This window comes from Cetorhinus maximus, chromosome 8, assembly GCF_964194155.1.
Source record: "Cetorhinus maximus chromosome 8, sCetMax3.hap1.1, whole genome shotgun sequence".
Lineage (NCBI taxonomy): Eukaryota > Metazoa > Chordata > Chondrichthyes > Lamniformes > Cetorhinidae > Cetorhinus > Cetorhinus maximus.
The window spans coordinates 44,098,775-44,117,347 of NC_135886.1; the positions used below are offsets into that span (position 1 = coordinate 44,098,775).

The 18,573-nt window shown below is 40.1% G+C and overlaps 1 protein-coding gene across 1 annotated transcript; it reads left to right on the plus strand.

Annotated features, from left to right (window-relative positions):
- Positions 1-1,249: 1,249 nt before the first annotated feature.
- Positions 1,250-17,833, plus strand: rps10 (ribosomal protein S10). Its single transcript, XM_078546759.1, has 6 exons — positions 1,250-1,403; positions 2,237-2,386; positions 7,090-7,264; positions 9,867-9,938; positions 17,246-17,301; positions 17,752-17,833. Exons 2-6 carry the CDS (start codon positions 2,237-2,239, stop codon positions 17,788-17,790), a joined length of 492 nt encoding a protein of 163 aa, XP_078402885.1. The 5' UTR covers positions 1,250-1,403; the 3' UTR covers positions 17,791-17,833.
- The last annotated feature ends 740 nt before the right edge of the window (positions 17,834-18,573 follow it).

An 18,573-nucleotide genomic window follows, 5' to 3' on the forward strand; every position in this document is an offset into this window, starting at 1 on the left:
CAGATGTGAGCAGGACCCAATAGTGCTTCATTGCTCCAGCCAGATCTGGCTGTGAATGGTTAACAGTTGTTTGCCAGATCCTGTCAATCCTACATCTCCTAACGAACCAGAGATGAAGGCCATGCCGGGGGAATGACCAAGTGAGAGACTAATGGGTTTATTGGGGACTGGAGTAAGGGTGCACTTGAGGGAATCAGTAGCAGCAGAAAACAGCACCAATGGCTAGACAGCTGGGATTTTGAAAGTGCAGTTGTCAATGAATTGAGCGATAGTTTTCCAGTGGTAAAATGAGGAGGTGGAAGGGGAATGTGCGTGGAGAGTAATACAAAGAAGTGATCATAGATGGCTGTATCTGTGATTGGTATAGAGTAGCTGAGTGGATTATGGGAATAAATTCAGTACTGCTTTTGACTTATCAGATGTTATTTGAATGGTTAGGTATTGGGGGAATGTCAGCCTTTTTTTTGAAGCACCGATTTGTATGAGTTGAATGCATGAAGCAGCTATAAGGAAATTCCAGATATCAGATGGAACTGGGCAATTGAGTGGCAGGTAGGGGAAGAGGGGTGTTGTTAGATTTTGGCACCAGCCACATGAATTGCAGTTTTTCTTAGACCTATAGCTTTCCAATGTTCCTATTTATGTGAATCACTCTTGGGAAAGAAAAGCACAGCTCTCAATTTTTTGCTTTCAGTTTTGACAATTATAACCTGAAAGGTTAGCCTGTCCTTTATCTGCTGTGTGCTTCCAGGATCTTATACTTTCTATTATATTATACTTCAGGATCTTATACTTTCTATTATATTATACTTTCTATTGTAGATTTCCATCATGCTCCTGCTTGTTCCCATGCTGTTGAGTGGATTTGCTATGTTATACTGGGCAGCCTGAATTGTTGTTAAATGCCATTCTCTCTATCCAGTTGCTCCAATTGAATCAAGGAAACTACAACTCCCAGCAGGCACGGCGGTCGAAGGTGTCTGTCTGTCTGTCTCTCCCTGCCCCCATTAAACGAATGGGAAATAAATTCATTCTCCATCCTCGCCATAACACCGCTCCTCAAACCCGACCCCATAACAGACACAGACAAAAGTCAGGAACCGCCTTACCTCCTCCCGCCTACCTCCTCAAATCTGGCCTAACGGCTCCCCTTAGGAAACCAGCTGACCAACTCGCCGTAGTTTTACTCTGATAGGAAAGATCGTTATTTTCCAATCTATTAAATCAGTCCATTTATTTGCAAGGCTCAAAAGCTGTTTTTTTAATTATTCGAAAATTAGAACCTTTTATTTTTATTCAGGCGCTCGGCGCAGACTCCAATGCTCAGGTCCTCACCGAAGGAGGAAGAGGCTGCGAGCGCGCATGCTCTGTCTTTTCCTGCTTTAGCCCCATAAGTGCTCAAGGTATGTGAAGCGTTAGGATACAAATCCTTAAATATCTCTAACATCCTGATAATATTAACCTTCAGGAGATCGACAATGGTTCAGATACGTCATCTGTATTTATTCACTCAATCATTTCTAAATCTGCATAGGTATTAATTGGGATAGTTTATACGTTGCTTCTCAGTTGTGGTAATATAGAGAGGTTAGGCCTCAGGCAGTATCAATTGACTGAATAAAAGTTACAGGAACAGGTTTCCCTGAAACGTAATGTGGTCGTAAAGGTGTTTATTTTGTACAGTTACCGTTAATATTGAGTTAATATTTTATGCTGGCTTCCTGGCATCACCAGCTTGAAGTATTCATCTTGTACCGTAGTTTCAAAGATGAGTTTCTGTAACAGTGGATGCTGAGCATTTAATTTTAATACAGACCATGAGCGTTGAGGGAAAAAACACTTCGTTCAAAAAATAACGCGATTCAGAAGACGCCAACTTGTTTGGATTCGTCGTATTCTCAAGTTTATTCTTTGGTTGCCTTGTTATAGTATATATTTCAAACTACACATATTTTATCTGCAAATGTAACCAAATCTAAAATCAGCATTGTATATCATGATTTCATTTACTTTGTCTTAGCATCATTGTGAATTCGGTGTTTTGAAAGCAATTCACAGTTTTCAGTGGCAGTAACAAGTTTTTGGATTATACTTGACATACGTGATGTAAAAGTTACAGTGAATGTATTTGTATAGTTTGTCTTAATATTGGGGAGATTAACCAATATTTAGGCTGCAAGCAAATTAGATTGTGTGGAATTCAGATACTGAAGGACCTTATTTTGTTGTCTTTCAGATGCTGATGCCCAAGAAGAATCGTATTGCCATCTATGAGCTCCTCTTCAAGGAGGGGGTAATGGTGGCTAAGAAGGATGTGCATATGCCAAAACATCCAGAGTTGGCAGACAAGAATGTCCCTAACCTGCACGTAATGAAGGCCATGCAGGTATCGTATTTCAACAAATACTTCTATTTATATAGCACTTCTAACATAAAAAGGCATCCCAGGATGCTTTATAGGAACATTATAAAACAAAACTTGACACTGAGCAAAGCAAAGAGATAATAGGGTTGATGGCTGAAAGCTTGGCCGAAGAGGTAGGTTTAAAGTTGCACCTTAAAGAAGGAAAGCGAGACAGAGAGGTGTAGGGAGGGAATTCCAGAGGTGAGGCCTTTGACAGTTTAGTGCACAGCTGCAAAGGACTGAGGGATTAAAATTGTGCAAGCTCGTGAGGCCAGACTTAGAGAGGTGCAAATAACTCTCAGGGTTATAGAGCTGGAGGAGATTATGGGGATAGGGAGGGGCGAAGCCATGGAGGGTTTTAACACACAGATTTTAAAATCGAAAAGTAGCTTAACTAGGAGCCATTGTAGCTTAATGAGCACGGGTGATGGGTGAACAGGATTTGATGCTCATAAGGACATGGGTAGCAGAGTTTTGGATGACCTCAAGTTTATGGAGGGTGGAATGTGGGAGGCCAGCCTGGAGTGCATTGGATAGCCAAGTCTAAAGGCAACAGGCATGGATAAGGGTTTTAGCGGCAGGTGAGTTTAGGCAGAACAGAATTGGGAGGTGAAATGGAGATGGAAGTTGGCAGTCATAGTGATAGTGTGGGTATATGGCTGGGTGCTAATTTTGGGGGCAAATGGGGCACTAGTGTTGTGAGCAGTCTGGTTCAGCCTCATACAGTTGCCAGAGAGGGATGGAGTTAGGCTAGGGAATGGAGATTATAGAGGGACTGAAAACAATGGCATCAGCTTTCCCCATGTCTAATTGAAGGAAATTTCTGACAGTTTAGAAACAGTGGAGCAGTTGAGAGAGATGGTGGTGAGGTAGAGTTGGGGTCATCAGCATACATTTGATAACTGATGGTTTCGACAAAAGCGTGGGCAGCTTTTTGCGTGCTTTTTCCAATCCAGCATGATTGCAGGCTGTCCTGCATTATTCAATTCTTCTTTACAAAAGTAATCATAAGATGGGATGTATGTGCCAGTTGCCAGTCAGTTATTCATGCTTTGTGAAGATATAATTGAAGTGATTTTTGGGATATTCTAGACCCATGGGTAGAATGTTCCATTGTCCAAAGTCCTTAGATATGTATTTTTAAAGCAACAATCAGCAGGAAATAGAGCAATCTGGAATATTTGGACGTATAGCTGAGAGTCATACAGTTCAAAGTTCATAGAGTTCATCGTTTGTAGCCAAAATTGACACAAAGCAACAGTAAAAGGTAAGAAACTTGATGGGGAAGAATCTACTTGCAGCAGCCCTGAGTAATCACAGAAATATCTCTTCATTGCAGCATTTGCCATTCTTTATCATTCCTGCAGTCCAGGGGGAAAATTTGCCTAAATGCAAGTACTATCAAAGGAAAATGCTGCAATGATGGCAGATTATTTTGGTTGTTGCATATTAATTTTTTAAAAATTGTGTTAATAAGTTTAAGAAACTACAGTTGAAAGAATGCAAACTGATGACTATAGTGGATACCTTGAGGTGTCAACCTCGTGAAGCTACAACACAAGAATATTTGCATGCCAAACAGCCAAAGAAACGTGTGATAAAATAACTGAACAATCCCACAACCAACGGATCAGGCCTAAGCTTTGCAGTCCTGCCACATCCGATCATGAATGGTGCTGGACAATTAAACAACTAAGTGGAGGAGGAGGCTTCACAAATGCCCCCATTCTCCATAATGGGGGAACGCAGCACGTCAGTGCAAAAGACAATGATGAAACATTTGCAATCACCTTCAGCCGAAAGTGCTGAATGGATGATCCAACTTGGCCTCCTCCAGAGGCCCCAGTATCACAGCCAATTCGATTCACTCCATGTGCTATCAAGAAATGGCTGATGGCACTGGATTTGGCAAAAGCTATGGGTCCTGATGATATCTCATCAATAGTACTGAAGAGTTGTCCTCCAGAACTAGCTATGTCCCTAGCCAAGCCGGTCCATATAGCTACAACGTTAGCATTTACCTGAAAATGTGGACAATTGCACAAAAAGCAGGACAAATCCAATCTGACCAATTAAAATCCCATCAGCTCCCCCTCTCATCAGCAGAGTGATAGAAGGTGTCGTTGTGTAAAGAAAATATCATTTTTTCCAATATTGCTGTGGGAACTGTGAAGCAGGCTTGTGGGGGCTGTGTGTGTGAGAGTAATTTAAACTGAAGACAGTCAGACTGCAAAGTTTAAATCATCAAAGGGTTAGGTGTAAAAGCAGGCATTTTGTAGTGGGGGTGTAAAAGCAGGCATTTTAAAATGGAGATGAAGAAGCTACAATGGGATACGGGTAAATACAACATGAATAGGAATTTGCATTGGAAGATGGGTGAGAAGTTTTTAGCTGTTGAATTTCAAAGATGAAAAGAATAAGTTTTGCAACTGGCAAAGATCAAAATTGAACAAAGCAAAGTTATTCAGTCTATTTTTCCCCTAAGTCGTGGCCGTAAAGACATGAAAGATTTTTATATTTTTGGAAAGGTAACTTCCAAAGAAAATTAAGAATAATGGGTTTAATAATGAAAGGAAAAAAGCATACTTAAGGAAAGATTGGAAGCTGTATGAGATGTGTGGCCGGTGAAGTAAGCAGCCTCTAGCCACCCCAGAGAAGTGTTTGTTTGTTCCAGAAAGCAAGGTTTTGTTGCAAGCCTTGGATTTCCATTGTCAAGTGAGAGAGAGAAGCCTGTGAAATACCTGCCCTATAGCAACAGTGGGTGCATTGCGGTAATATTGCTAGATTTTTTTAAAGATCTAGAGGGATTGTTGTCTGGAAAAGGGTGTTTATTTGTGAGTCTAGCTAAGTAGATATCTTTTGGGGAATTGTAAGACTAAATTTAGCTGTGTAACTAACATTGTGTGTTTAAGTTTTCTTTTCCTTTCTTGATAAATGTTTTAATTTAATATTTAAAATCTTCTAAAGTGGTAGTGGAATCTTTACTTCTGATTGCAGTGCACACACCTTCTTGTAATAAATATAAATTGCAAAGCGTTTTGATAGCTTAACCAAGTTTCCCTTTGGGATTTGGTCAGCCTGGCAGTTACCACCTGCCATCATAACAGTTGAAAGTGCTGCTCACTGATTTCCAGTTTGGGTTCCGCCAGGGCCACTCAGCTTCTGACTTCATTACAGCCTTGGTTTAAACATGGACAGAAGATCTGAACTCCAGAGGTGAGGTGAGAGTGACTGCCCTAGACGTCAAGGCAGCATTTGACTGAGTGTGGCATCAAGGAGCCCTATCAAAACTGGAGTCAATGGGAATCCGGAGAAAAACTGCTGGTTGGAGTCATACCTAGCACAAGGAAGATGGTTGTGGTTTTTGGTCACTCATCTTAGTCCAAGGACATCACTGCAGGAGTTCCTCCGGGTAGTGCCCTAGGCCCAACCATCTTCTGCTGCTTTATCATTGATCTTCCTTCCATCATAAGATCAGATATGGGGATGTTCGCTCATGATTGCACAATATTCAGCACCATTCACAATGACTCAAAGTACCGTAGCAGTCTGTGTCCGTATGCTGCAAGACCTGACAACATTCAGACTTGGGTTCAAGTGGTAAGAAATAGATATTTCTATATCTGTTTCACACCACACAAGGGCTAGACAATGACCATCTGCAACAACAAGAGAATATAATCATCTCCTCTTCACATTCAATGGCATTATCATCGCTGAATGCCCCCACTATCAGCATCCTGGGGGTTCCCATTTATCAGGAGCTTAACTGGACAAGCCATATAAATACTGTGGTTACAAGAGCAGGTTCCCAGACACTGGGAACTCCAAGACGAGTAACTCGCCTGACTCCCAAAGCCTGTTCATCACCTACAAGGCAGAAATCAAAAGTGTGATTAAAATATTCTGCATTTTCCTGGATGAGTGCAGCTCCAGCAACACTCCCAGACGTTCGACACCATCCAGGACAGCAGCCTGCTTCATTGGTACCCTCTCCTCCACCGATGCACTGTAAGAGCAATGTGTACCATCTACAAGATGCACTGCAGCATCTCACCAAGGCTCCTTTGACTTCACTTTCCAAACCCGCAACCTCCACCAACTAGAAGGACAAGGGCAGCAGATGCATGGGAACATCACCACCTGCAAGTTCCCCTCCAACCTCCACACCGTCCTGACTGGGAACTATATCCCCATTTCACTGCTGAGTTAAAATCCTGGCACCCCTTCCCTAACACCACTGTGGGTGTACCTACACCATGTGGACTGCAGAGGTTCAAGAAGGTGGTTCAGCACCACCTACTCATGGGCAACAAATGCTGGCCTAGCTAGCAGCATCCACATTCCAGGAAAGAATTTTTAAAAACTCATTAATATTAACATGCTAGGATCTAGGGAAGTTGCATTGCAAAATCCATTAAAATACATGAACCTGTAACTTGAGGGTTGGACTGGTAAAGGAAAAAACACTTTGGATACTGGAGCAACAGGGTAGATTACAGCTTCAGCCTGAAAGTCGCAAATCAGTCCCTTTAGTTTGCTTTATTGGAGTTAGTGATTTCAGAATTCTGAATCACTATGTATTTTAAATATGAAGAAATCAATTTGAAAGACACATTGAATGCCAGATACAATGAAAGAAGTTGCAAAAACCTGACACTAAATTGTTTCTTCTTGATCTGCAGTCTTTGAAATCTCGCGGTTACGTAAAGGAGCAGTTTGCTTGGCGACACTTCTACTGGTATTTGACAAATGAGGGCATCCAGTACCTACGTGACTACCTTCACCTTCCTCCAGAAATTGTTCCTGCTACTCTACGTCGCCAGACCCGCCCTGAGACAGCCAGGCCAAGACCTAAAGGTAAAACTTTACTGCTGTTTAACCCTGCCATTGTCAACGGTATCCAAGCTTGACGAGAGCTCACATTATATAAATTTAAACTTGGCACTTTATAAACTATTTTTGTTACATAGTGCTGCTATCCCATTAGTTATGTGCCTAATGTTAACATACTCTCATCGGGAAATATGGAATAATGGCTGTAGGTTTCTCATTAGGGCGTTTCATTCTAGAATCCTGTCTTAAGTATCTTTTAAAGTGACGTGGATTGGGGCTGAATACATTCACCTTAGCTCACTGTCGGGAAAAATGAACTTGTCGGGGGGTAAGGAAAATGAAGAAATTGGGGGTAGATGGACATCAGGATTGCTACCCTGGAGGCTGCAGACAGAGAAGATCCATACTGTATTGAGAAACTGGTAATGGTTTTGTACTTTTTCATGGTAAGATTGTGCCTGTGCTAATATGGCCGTTCTCTTGAGTTGCATCATGCCTCATGTTCCAGCTGAAAAGGCAAGAGTTACTTGTGTAACACGATTCCTACACAACTCAAAACAGGCTTCACCCTGTTATTGTTGTGTATTCGTCCAAAGCAAAATAAAGTTGTTTTGTCATCACAGAAATAGTAAAGGTGTTGGTTATGAATTAGATATATTATAATCAGCCCAGAATGGTGCAGGGTGGGGGGTGTATAATGTTAAAATTTAAAGCTAGGCTGTTCACGGGTAATGCCTGGAGGATAATATCAGGAGTAATTCCTCACAAGGAGGGGAGTGCAAATCTGGAATTCTGTCCCCCCAAAAAACTAGAGGCTTAATAAATTGAGTAGTTGGAGTTGTGCTATGGATCGGCCCTGAAGCTCGAGGGGCTGAATGGTCTAGTCTCCTAATGTCTCCGTATGCTGAGTAAATGAGAAACTTTATAGAGCTGTGCTGATGCTGCTGTGTAATCAACTGCTACAGTAGCTCTCCTGGTGGTACATGCCTCATGTCTGCACAGTGCCATTCCTGCGAGCAAAGATTGAGAACTCGAGCTTTGGAGGGAATGCATTATATTCAAACTGATGGCATGATGACATAGAAATATAAATGGCAGTACAGCTCAGATCCACTGCTGCCTGGGAGTTCCAATCTCCAGATGCTTCCCCACAAGCAGTGAAATTGTACTCGAGCATCTCATGCACATCAAAGCAGCCAATTCAGAGGGTTGACGAAGGCCGGTTAACAAATCTGCAGCCTGTTTTGGTCATAGATTGTATATAAGTACAGGAAAGAAGTCAATGAATAACTTGAACCTTGCTGTGATCAGTAGTCTTTAGCAGTTGAAATTTTGTATTCCCCAAATATTAAAATTCTTTGATCACCCAGGTGAAATTGATTGGCAGTACATGGTGCTCAATTTATTTTGCCAATGATTCATACTTGTGTCCCAATTTGGTGGTGATACCAGTATGTTTGCATCCCTGATTCATAGGCCAGTGTTTATCAAACAAATCTTTACCTGTGAGGTTGCTGTATTTCAAAATAATTCACAGTACATTAAGTTCTTTCAGGCATTTCTTGAAATGTGGTGAGGCGCTATATTAAATGTTTAAATACAGCATAAAACTGTTTCTTTGTGTGCTGTAATTTCAGAACCTACTTTATACCAAGACTCTGTCCATCTAAATCAGGGTTGTCCAATCTTTGTCACCTAGAGCAACTTAGTGGCCCCCAAGGTTCTAATGAACAATGATACAAAATACCCAGTTGAAGCAGTGCATATTGAGGCACAATTTTTCTGCCATGACCTAATGTTATACTTTTAAAACAAGATTGTATTTCTTTAAATTAAATTGCATTATTTAAATTTAGATATTCCAAAGCATTCTCATCCTAAGCTAAGTTGAAAAGTAACTTCATATTTGTTACTATTTGAATTTCCCCATTCTTCCAGGCACACATTGTATGAGTCATTTGGGCTTTTTGGGACAGTTAAATAGGGTCTATAGGCTACAGTGTGAAATCTCCAGGTGCTTGGATTGCACCACTGGCCTAATTATACTATCAGCTCTTGTGTTGTTTAGATGGGTGCTTTGTGTTTAGTGCTATGTACTCTTTGCTCAGTGTTGGACTCCTGTAAGATCTGTGATGGTTCAGCTCTTGTTTTAATGTCAACCTTGGCTCAATGGTGGCACTCTAATTGTGTTGAGTTCATAGATTTGGATTCAATACCATTGATTTTGAGCACATAATCTAGACTAGCTTTTATTGAGGGATGAAAATTTCATCACCGTGGCACCTCACTTTTGGGGTAGGTATACATTTAGAGAAAAGTTGGGGAAGTATGATCAATCAACCAACGCCACTAAAATAGATTACCTTGTCATTTGTTTAATTGCTGTTTTGGGCCTTGGTGGTTTGGACACCTGTCAATCTACCTACATTACAAACACTTAAGTTTACTTCATTATTTCTGAAACACTTTTTGAATGTGCTGAGGGCATGAATAGTGCTGTATAAATTAGTTAACTCTTAATCTTTTGTCTTTAAAGAAAATTTGTGTTATAGTCGCAATTACCAGATCACTGACATTTTAAAATCTAGTATCTGGCCTATAGTGATAACATTACGAAATTTTTCAGGTCTGGGTGAGGACCGTCCAGCTCGTCTTCGCGGTGAAGCTGACAGAGACACTTACAGGCGGACTGCTCCTCGTAAGTATTGATTGTTAGCAATGGTATTGTGTGGATGATATCTAACTGGGTAATGTGGCTGAATCTAGTTTGTTTTCTGAATCCAGGCACAAAATTCATAGATAATGGAACAAATTGGATTGTTTTCTTTTCCCCTCCAGCACTCCAAGGAACTTTCCCTCTTTGACTATAAATCAGAACTTAAGTATCTGTATATTCTAAGAACTGCAGCTATTGACAGCAAAAGTTGGCTGCTCTTTTTAAATTGTTTGTCTGCAGTTAATTGATCAATTCAAGAAATAGTAGACTTAGCCCAGCTAATGTATTCCCTTTGCCCTGTCTTTTTAAAGAATACCTGAATTTTACTTGCTGTCACACTCTTGCTATATGAGCCCAAAATTAAAACCTTAGATTCCTCCAGAATCTTTAGTTTTTTGTGTTTGTAAATTCCTTGAAATTTATGAATAGAAACGAAGACCAGAGTGTGTAATCTTTCCTCTGTTAGTGTAAACAGAAACTCCTGCACAGTCATCTTGTCTTTACCTATGAATTCTGTTAATTTTAAATGTAACTCCATGTGCACAAATGTCTAACTGCGTGGATTATACCTTCTCATGATTTTTCTCAGTCACAGACAGAATGTATCAGCTCTCTTACTGTCTGTAATCAGTATGCTTTGTCGGGAGAGAAGTGTGTCTTTTCTTACTTTTGGAGTGTGTATTCCAATCAAATAATTCAGCAGCAAGCTTTGTGAGTTTTAAAAAACGATTATTTATTCTCACATACCCCAAATTATGCAGTGTCACACACTCTGTCTCAAGCACGCACGCAAACAGGCACACACAAAGATTGGACACAGATAAAGATAGTGCACTTTTACAGATCACAGTTAATTCAGTCTTTGATTTACGATTTCCAGCCTCCCACATGGCAGGCCTGTGGCTTCTTGAATGGATTTGATGATTCAAAGTTGAAGTGAGGGTCTTGTGAAGCAAAGGTTTCACAGCAGGTTATGAGGTTTATTGTAGTTGGATATCTAGGAAGTTGGTTCTCAGCTGAACTTTGAAACTGGAACAGGTTAAGTACTTCAGCTCCTTGATGACTTGCTGCTAATTTGGCTGACGACTGATGGTTCTTTACAAGGCAAAGATGACACTGCCTTTTCTGCGGTTGCGGTCTCTTTGGTGTCTTTCTGCGGATTGCCCTGGTCTCTCTGAATCTGTAGACAAAACTCATTGTCTCAAGCTGGTTTTGATCACATACTGGCATCATCCAACCGGTGTAGTTCGGCAGTCCAAAGTCATCACTACACAATAGGAGATAGATGGTGGTCTTTCACGTTTATCTTGTGGATAACTGGTCTTGTCAGCTTTCTTTTGTTAAATTGCAAACCTGGAGACATAGAGTCTAGAAGTCCATTGACTCCTGGAAGATGTGTTCATGGAGTATTTTTAGGACAATATTTTAGAACAGCACCTGCTGGAGCCAACCAGAGAGCTGGCTATTCTAGACCTGGCAATGTGCAATGAGACAAGATTAATTAATTAACTCATAGTAAAGGCACCCCTAGGTAGCAGTGATCAGAACATGATTGAATTTTGCATTCAAGAAGGATGGGTCTTAAACTAGTGTTTTGAACTTCAAATAAGGCCAATTATGAGGTTATGAAGACAAAGCTGGCTAAAGTAAGCTGGGAAATTAGTTTGAGGGATAGATCAGTAGAGATGCAGTGGCAGACGTTTTAAGGAGCTATTTTGTAACGCTCAGCAAAGATGCATTCCAGTGAGAAAGAAAGACTAGGGGAAGGCTGCACCATCTGTGGATAACTAAGGAAGATGAAGGTAGTATCAAATTGAAAGAAAAGCATACAATTCCGTAAGATGACTGGCAAGTTAGAAGATTAGATGGAATATAAAGAAGAGCAAAGAATAGCTTTAAAAAAAAGGGGGGAAGAAATTAGTATGAGAGAAAGCTAGCTAGAAATATAAAATTAGTAAGAGTTTCTACAGGCGTTTAAAAAGGAAAAGAATAAGTAAAGTGAACATTGGTCCTTGAGCGAGGGAGGGAGTCTGGGGAATTAATAATGGAAAATAAGGAAATGGTGGATGAATTGAACAGAGATTTTGCATCTAATAAATGTGCCTCGCGGTGAAAGAGATGGAGGAACTTAAAAGAATTACAATTACCAGGGAAAGAGTACTGAGAAAATTATTAGAACTAAAAGCTGACAAGTTCCCAGGTCCTGATGAACTTCCTCCTCCGGTCTTAAAAGAAGTGGCTGCTGAGATGGGAGATGCATTGGTTTTAATTTTCCAAAATTCCCTAGATTCTGGTAAGGTCCCATCAGATTGGAAAATAACAAATGTAACTCCTGTTCAAGGTGGCAAGGAGATGAAAAGCAAGAAACTACAGGCCAGTTAGCTTGACATCTGTCATAGGGAAGATGCTGGAACCTATTATTGAGGAGGTTATAGAACAACACTTTGAAAATCTCAATGCAATTGGGCAGAGTCAACATGGTTTTGTGAAAGGGAAATCATGTTTGACTATTATTTATTGGAGTTCTTTGAGAAAGTATCAAGCGACGTGCATAAAGGGGAACCTGTGAATGTGGTGTACTTGGATTTGGGGATCCAGGAAGACCTTAAAGCATTCATGTCAAGAACTGTAGGAAATTATGGCATTTGACAAGGTGCAACATTAAAGGTTACTAAACAAAATTGAGAGCTCATGGTGTAGGCTTTAACACTATTAACATGAATAGAGGATTGGTTAGCTAATAGGAAACCGAGTTGGCATAATTGGATCATTTTTGGGTATGAATAGGACCTGCATTTACGGGGCATGATATTCACCTTGCCTCAGGGGCCTCAGACTAAAGTATGATTTCTAGGCTATGTTCTAATGGGATCTTAATGGCAATATTTGAATGTGACAGTTTCCTTCCCTGGCTTGAAATCAGCTGTCCCTGTACTGCTGGGATGAATCTTAAAACTTCTGTTTTTTTGTGTCTAAGTAATACAGACTGGGGACAGTGCCTTTACACATCAAGACAGTGGGAAATCCCCGTATATCAGCCTCATACAGGAGTTATTGGGTAACTCTTAACTGTTCAAACCCAAGCCATATTCTATCCAATGTTAACAATTGTAATTCCGGTTGGATCACAATTGGGAATGCTGCCAGGTAGTTAAGAAGTAAAGTTGATTTAATATAGGTACAACTGTGGATTCCAGTGGTTGTGAGTGAAATTTCAACAGTGCTGTATAAACTATAACTGATCAGTTATGATATGAACATAGGTACAGGAGTAGGCCATTTAGCCCCTTGAGTCTCTTCTGCCATTCAATGGCTGATCTGCAACTGAACTCCATATAACCCACCTTTGCCCATATCTCTTAATACCTTTGGCTAACAAAAATCTATCGATCTTAGTTTTTAAATTATTAATTGCTGTAGCATTGATTCCCATTTGTGGAAATTTCTGACATGCATTGCTTGTTGAAGTGTTTCCTAATTTCACTTCTGAAAGGTCTGACTCAATTCTTTTGACTGTGCCCCCTCCCTCATCCTAGATTCTGCCAACAAGCAGAAATAATTTTCGATCCACCCTGTGTTTCCCTTGAATAGCTTCAAACATTTGTTTGACTCACCCTGAAGCCAGTTTGTATAATCTTTCTTCGTGGTTTAAACTTGGAGTCTGGGAATCATTCTAGTAAATCTATACTGCAGTCCTTCCAAGGCCGATTTATCCTTCCTAAGGTATGGTGTCCAGAATTGCTCACAGTACTCCAGGTGTGGCCTGTCCAGGGCTTTGAATGTCTGAAGCATGACCTCTACACCCTTTTCTATGCCTGTTTATAACATGTTAGTAATCTATATGCCTGGACCCCCATGTCTCTTTGGACCTCTGCTGTTTCTAGCTTTTCATCATTTAGAAATCACTTGTTCTACCCTTTTTAGGTCCGAAGTGGATCACCTCACATTTGCCTACGCTGAAATCAATTTGCCACATTCACTTAATCTATCTCTTTGTAATTTTTGCTCACCACGCTGTTATATCTTTGTGTCATTAGCAAATTTGGATTTGTGGATTTCTATCACATCATCCAAATCTTGAATTAATACAGTGAATAGTTGAGGCCCCAACACAGATCCTTGTGGGCTCCTGTCAGTTCCTATCTGCCCATTATCTCTACTCCCTGCTCTTTCTCCTGCCCCTTTGAATTTCCTAATAAGGTCAGTAATTTGCTTTCAATTCCATGATCTTCAATTTTAACAATGTCTTATGCGGGTCTTTATAAAATCCTCTTGGTCTATATAATTAACATCCTTGGACTTTCTTCCGTTCAGGGGCATAATCCAGGGCATTAGTGCATCCATTAGTTACGCAGCATATGTGGAGTAACCTAAATTAGTAATTAGGGTTACTAATTTGCATGCGGCTTTCTGTGCAGACTAGTGTCAGTAATGTCCTCCATAACTAATCTGGAAACGATGTAATGGAACCTGGATTAGTTCCTTCAGTTGCAGTATGCAATTTCTTTTTGAACTTGTGCTCCTGTGTTATAATCTAAAATCGTTTTCCAAATTAATGTTTTACGTTCCTGTAAATGCATTTCATAATTCTAAAATCAACACTTGGCTGCCTCCTTTTATCAAACTGAGGCCCCTTGCCATTCAGATCAGCACCATGCATCTTGTCTCCACTGCCTTAGGAGCTTGAACACCTTCTTTGTTGCTTGGCGACTAGAACTAGAAGCAGTACTAAATTTGATCTGACCGGGGTACTGTACATAATATCCTGTGACATTTACTGTTTTGGCTATTTGGTTTATTCTTCTGATGACTTTGTTGATTGCTGCTCAGCAGAGGTCGAACATGTTGAGTCTAAAACTCCTGGGTCTCTTGCACTATAAATGGAACCAAAACAGGTGAAAGTGTGCACCCTATTTTCCTTCCTGCGTGCAGAACTTTACAATTACGTATGCCAAATTTTGTTTGCCATTTTTCTCACTAAAGCATTTTGTTTAACTCATTCTGTAATTTCTGAACTACTTTTGATTCCACTGCCCCATCTAATTTGGTACCCTCTGCAAGCTTGACCAAATTGATATGAAGGTTTTTAACTAATGGTCATTGATATAATTTAGAAGCAGTAGTGGCCCCAACAATGAGTCCCAGGGCACCCTGCTCCCTGTCCACCTGAATATTTCTGTTACCAATATATTAATAGTGCTGTATGATCACAAGTTTCTGTTTTCTATCCCTAAGCCAATTTATTTTCCATTTTCAAGTTTTACTGGAGATCTGCTTTGAGCTTAATTAACTAGTAGCCTTTCAGGGGAACTTTTATCAAATACTTTTTTGAAAGGCTTAAGCAACATTTGCAGGCTTATTACAGGCCAGTTGGGTTGTTTCTTGAAGTCCAGAAGGTTGATCAATTGGATATTACCCTTCTAAAGTAAGCTGATTGCTGATTACTAGGTTAATTTACAGTAAGGTTTTGAGTTTATTTCTATTAATTTCATTATTTCACATGGATTGGGGTGAGAGTAATAGGACTGTAGTTACCTCTCTATTTTGTGGCCCTTTTTCTTCAATAATTGTCAATGAAAGGGTGTACAGCGCACAGAGAACAGATACTTTATGGATGTCATGGGCTTGTTAATGAATAACTCCAGAGGGGCTTGGCTCTTGCTGAAATGCATATCACTGGCTCTTGAACGGGATGCTTGATTGAAAGTAGGTAAGCACGTCCTGCAGAGTAAGTTGGAATTTGTACATCAGTTCTTGAAAAGACACGATCTTTCCCTGTCCCTGGTGATCTTTACATGGTCAAGATCTGAACTCTTAGGGTCAGATTGAGAGGTGGGGAGGGGTTGGGTTGACCCTAATAGATCTTAAGTCATGTACAGGCCTTCTGTCAGATTGGTAGAGTCTGGGTAACTGGGTTGCATCCTTACCTGATCAGGCATTTTGTAAGAATCTATGGAGGGTGTTGGTTATTTATTTTAATATTTGGCTAGATGTTATTCACGCCTATATTGGCATTGGCAGGATGATATCTTGCCATGCAGTGAAATTTCCTGCAGTTCTTGACATGAATGCTTTAAGGCTTTCCTGGATCCAGAAGAGATGATTTTTTTTTTTTTGTTTTCATACCTTTGTCAAGGTTGTCCACAACATGTCTTGATCCAGCTGATGCAGATGGGTTGTCTGAGAGATCGGGTTCATTGTAATTCTTCCACTCTTTGTGGACAAAGTTCTTGAGCTTATTGGAGTGTTCTGAATTTCTATTTGCTCCGTTCTGACTATTATTGTGAAGTTCTCATTATGCTTTTGAAATTAGGTGTAGGGCTTTGAAGATGTGGTAAGGTTGTTGAAGCTTCATGGGCTTATCTGGAAAATAGTTACTGAGAATGGGCCTGGTGTAAGCTTCAGGTAACAGCTTTTTTCCAATGCTGAATTGAGTGCCTGTTTGCTGCATCCACTGTGATACTATGGGTCATTATCAGACAGCAACTCCCGAGTTAAACTTTAGTGTTCCCACTTCCCTGAACAACTGTTTGCTTTGATATTGAGTGTGCCGGTTGGATATTTAAAAAGTTGAGGTTTGTCACATTTTGGCAGGCTAAGGCAGGCAAGTGTGAGGAGCAGCATGGAACCTCCCATTCATCCACAGGTGCAATCCCTGGATTGTCTGCAGCAATATTGAATCAACAAAAAAGCAGCCTTTTCACACGTTTACTGCTTTAGTGTTTTCATTTGGCATATGTATCTGTTGTTTTTGACATAAACTGCGTTTGTAGGTGTATCAGGTTACATAGAGGTGCATTCATGTGGGAATGGGGCCTCCATGAAGCTTTGCTTAACACAAACTCCATGATTGTTGGAGATGTCATTTTCAGTTAGGTATTAACTTAGGCAGAGGTCTTGGATGGTGACTTAACAGAAGGGCTAGGAAAGGCATCCTACAAAATCTATTAACAATCAAAGACCAGTTCTCATACAAGAAGCAGCTTGGGTGAAATGTTAGAGCTTTTGGGTCCCTTTTTTTAAATTTGAAGGTAACTGAATCCAATTTCCTTTCTACTTGCTTCGGTCAGCACATTGAGTTAGATTACCTTGAATCATCTGCCCTGTGGGTGAGATTCATTTCCGAAGTGGACTTCTGGTATTAGGCTGCTACTTCAAGTTGCTAGCTGGGCCATTACTGCAAAAGAGTATCCTAAGGTGGTTACTGATTCAAAGACAGTGATTGCTAGCGATTTGGGTTTTGATCTATTCCAGCAGGAATGCAGTAATAAATATCTTTGTTTTTACAGTTGGTTCAGATAAGAAGGCCGAAGCTGGTGCTGGTGCAGCTACAGAATTCCAGTTTGTAAGTATTATTTTTTCCCAGCTGGGGGAAAAAATATTGAAAATTTTTGATCCAGTGGCTCAAGAAAATGAAATAATTTCTTACAGCACATATGCAATGTCCATACACCAAGTAAATGAATATGTCCATTGTTAATGCTGTTAGTTGTAGGTGTATTGCATTATTAAAATAAATTACACACTTGTACAGTAGACGCACTTTAATAATCTAAAACCATTGGACTGATCTAATGAAGTACTAAACTTAATTATCTTTTTCCTTACATATAATGGAGTAAAATCAGATTTACTAAAACACCAATGCTTACAACTAATTTGTGTATTATCCCTATTACCAACCCCTATGTAGTAACAAGATATTGAGTGAATCGTGAGTTAGTGTTTTCCTAAGCTCTGTTGGTGATGTGTTTCAAAAGTTTTCACATTGCTAACTGTTCCATTTGTTTTACAGAGGGGCGGATTTGGCCGTGGTCGTGGACAGCCTCAATAAATGTGTACAATTTGTTGTGTAAAATAAAGTAAATTGAAAAACATTAACCTGCTTTTATGCTCGTTATTCATTTTACTCAAATATTTTTATTTGACTTGAGTTGCATTTGTCTAAGTTGATTTTTTTTTGGGTGGAAAATTTTCCATCCAACAATGCTCTCCTACCTAGAAGGACAAGGGCAGCAGGTACATGGGAACACTACCACCTGTACATCACATCATCCAGACTTGGAAATATTCCCATTCCTGGAACTGTTTACCTAATAGTCCGGGTGATGTAGATACTCCCACAATGCTATCAGTTACAACACCTTCTCAAGGGCAATTAGAAATGGACAATAAATGTTGGCCTTGCCAGCAAAGCTTGCATCCCAAGAATGAATAAATAAAAACTTCAGTTTGAGGGAGACAAATTAAACATTAGAACTAAGGTTTGGCTATAAAAGAGACAAATTAGTCTTTTGTTCCATCAGATTGCTTGGTGCAATCCCAATCACCGGCTGGGAATAAAACAGTAAAGCACAGATGGGAATAAAGACATATGAAATTAATGGGAATATGGCTGTGTGGATAAAGTGACAAATGGGGCAGAATGCAAAGGTTGGATGATAAATGGGAACTTATTCAGCCTGGAAAAAAAAATTAATATTCATGGGATGTGGGTGTCCATCCCTAATTGCCCTTGTTCAGAGGGCATTTAAGAGTCAACCACATTACTGTGCGTCTAGAGTCACATGTAGGCTGGACCAGGTAAGAACAGCAGATTTCCTTCCCTTAAGGATGT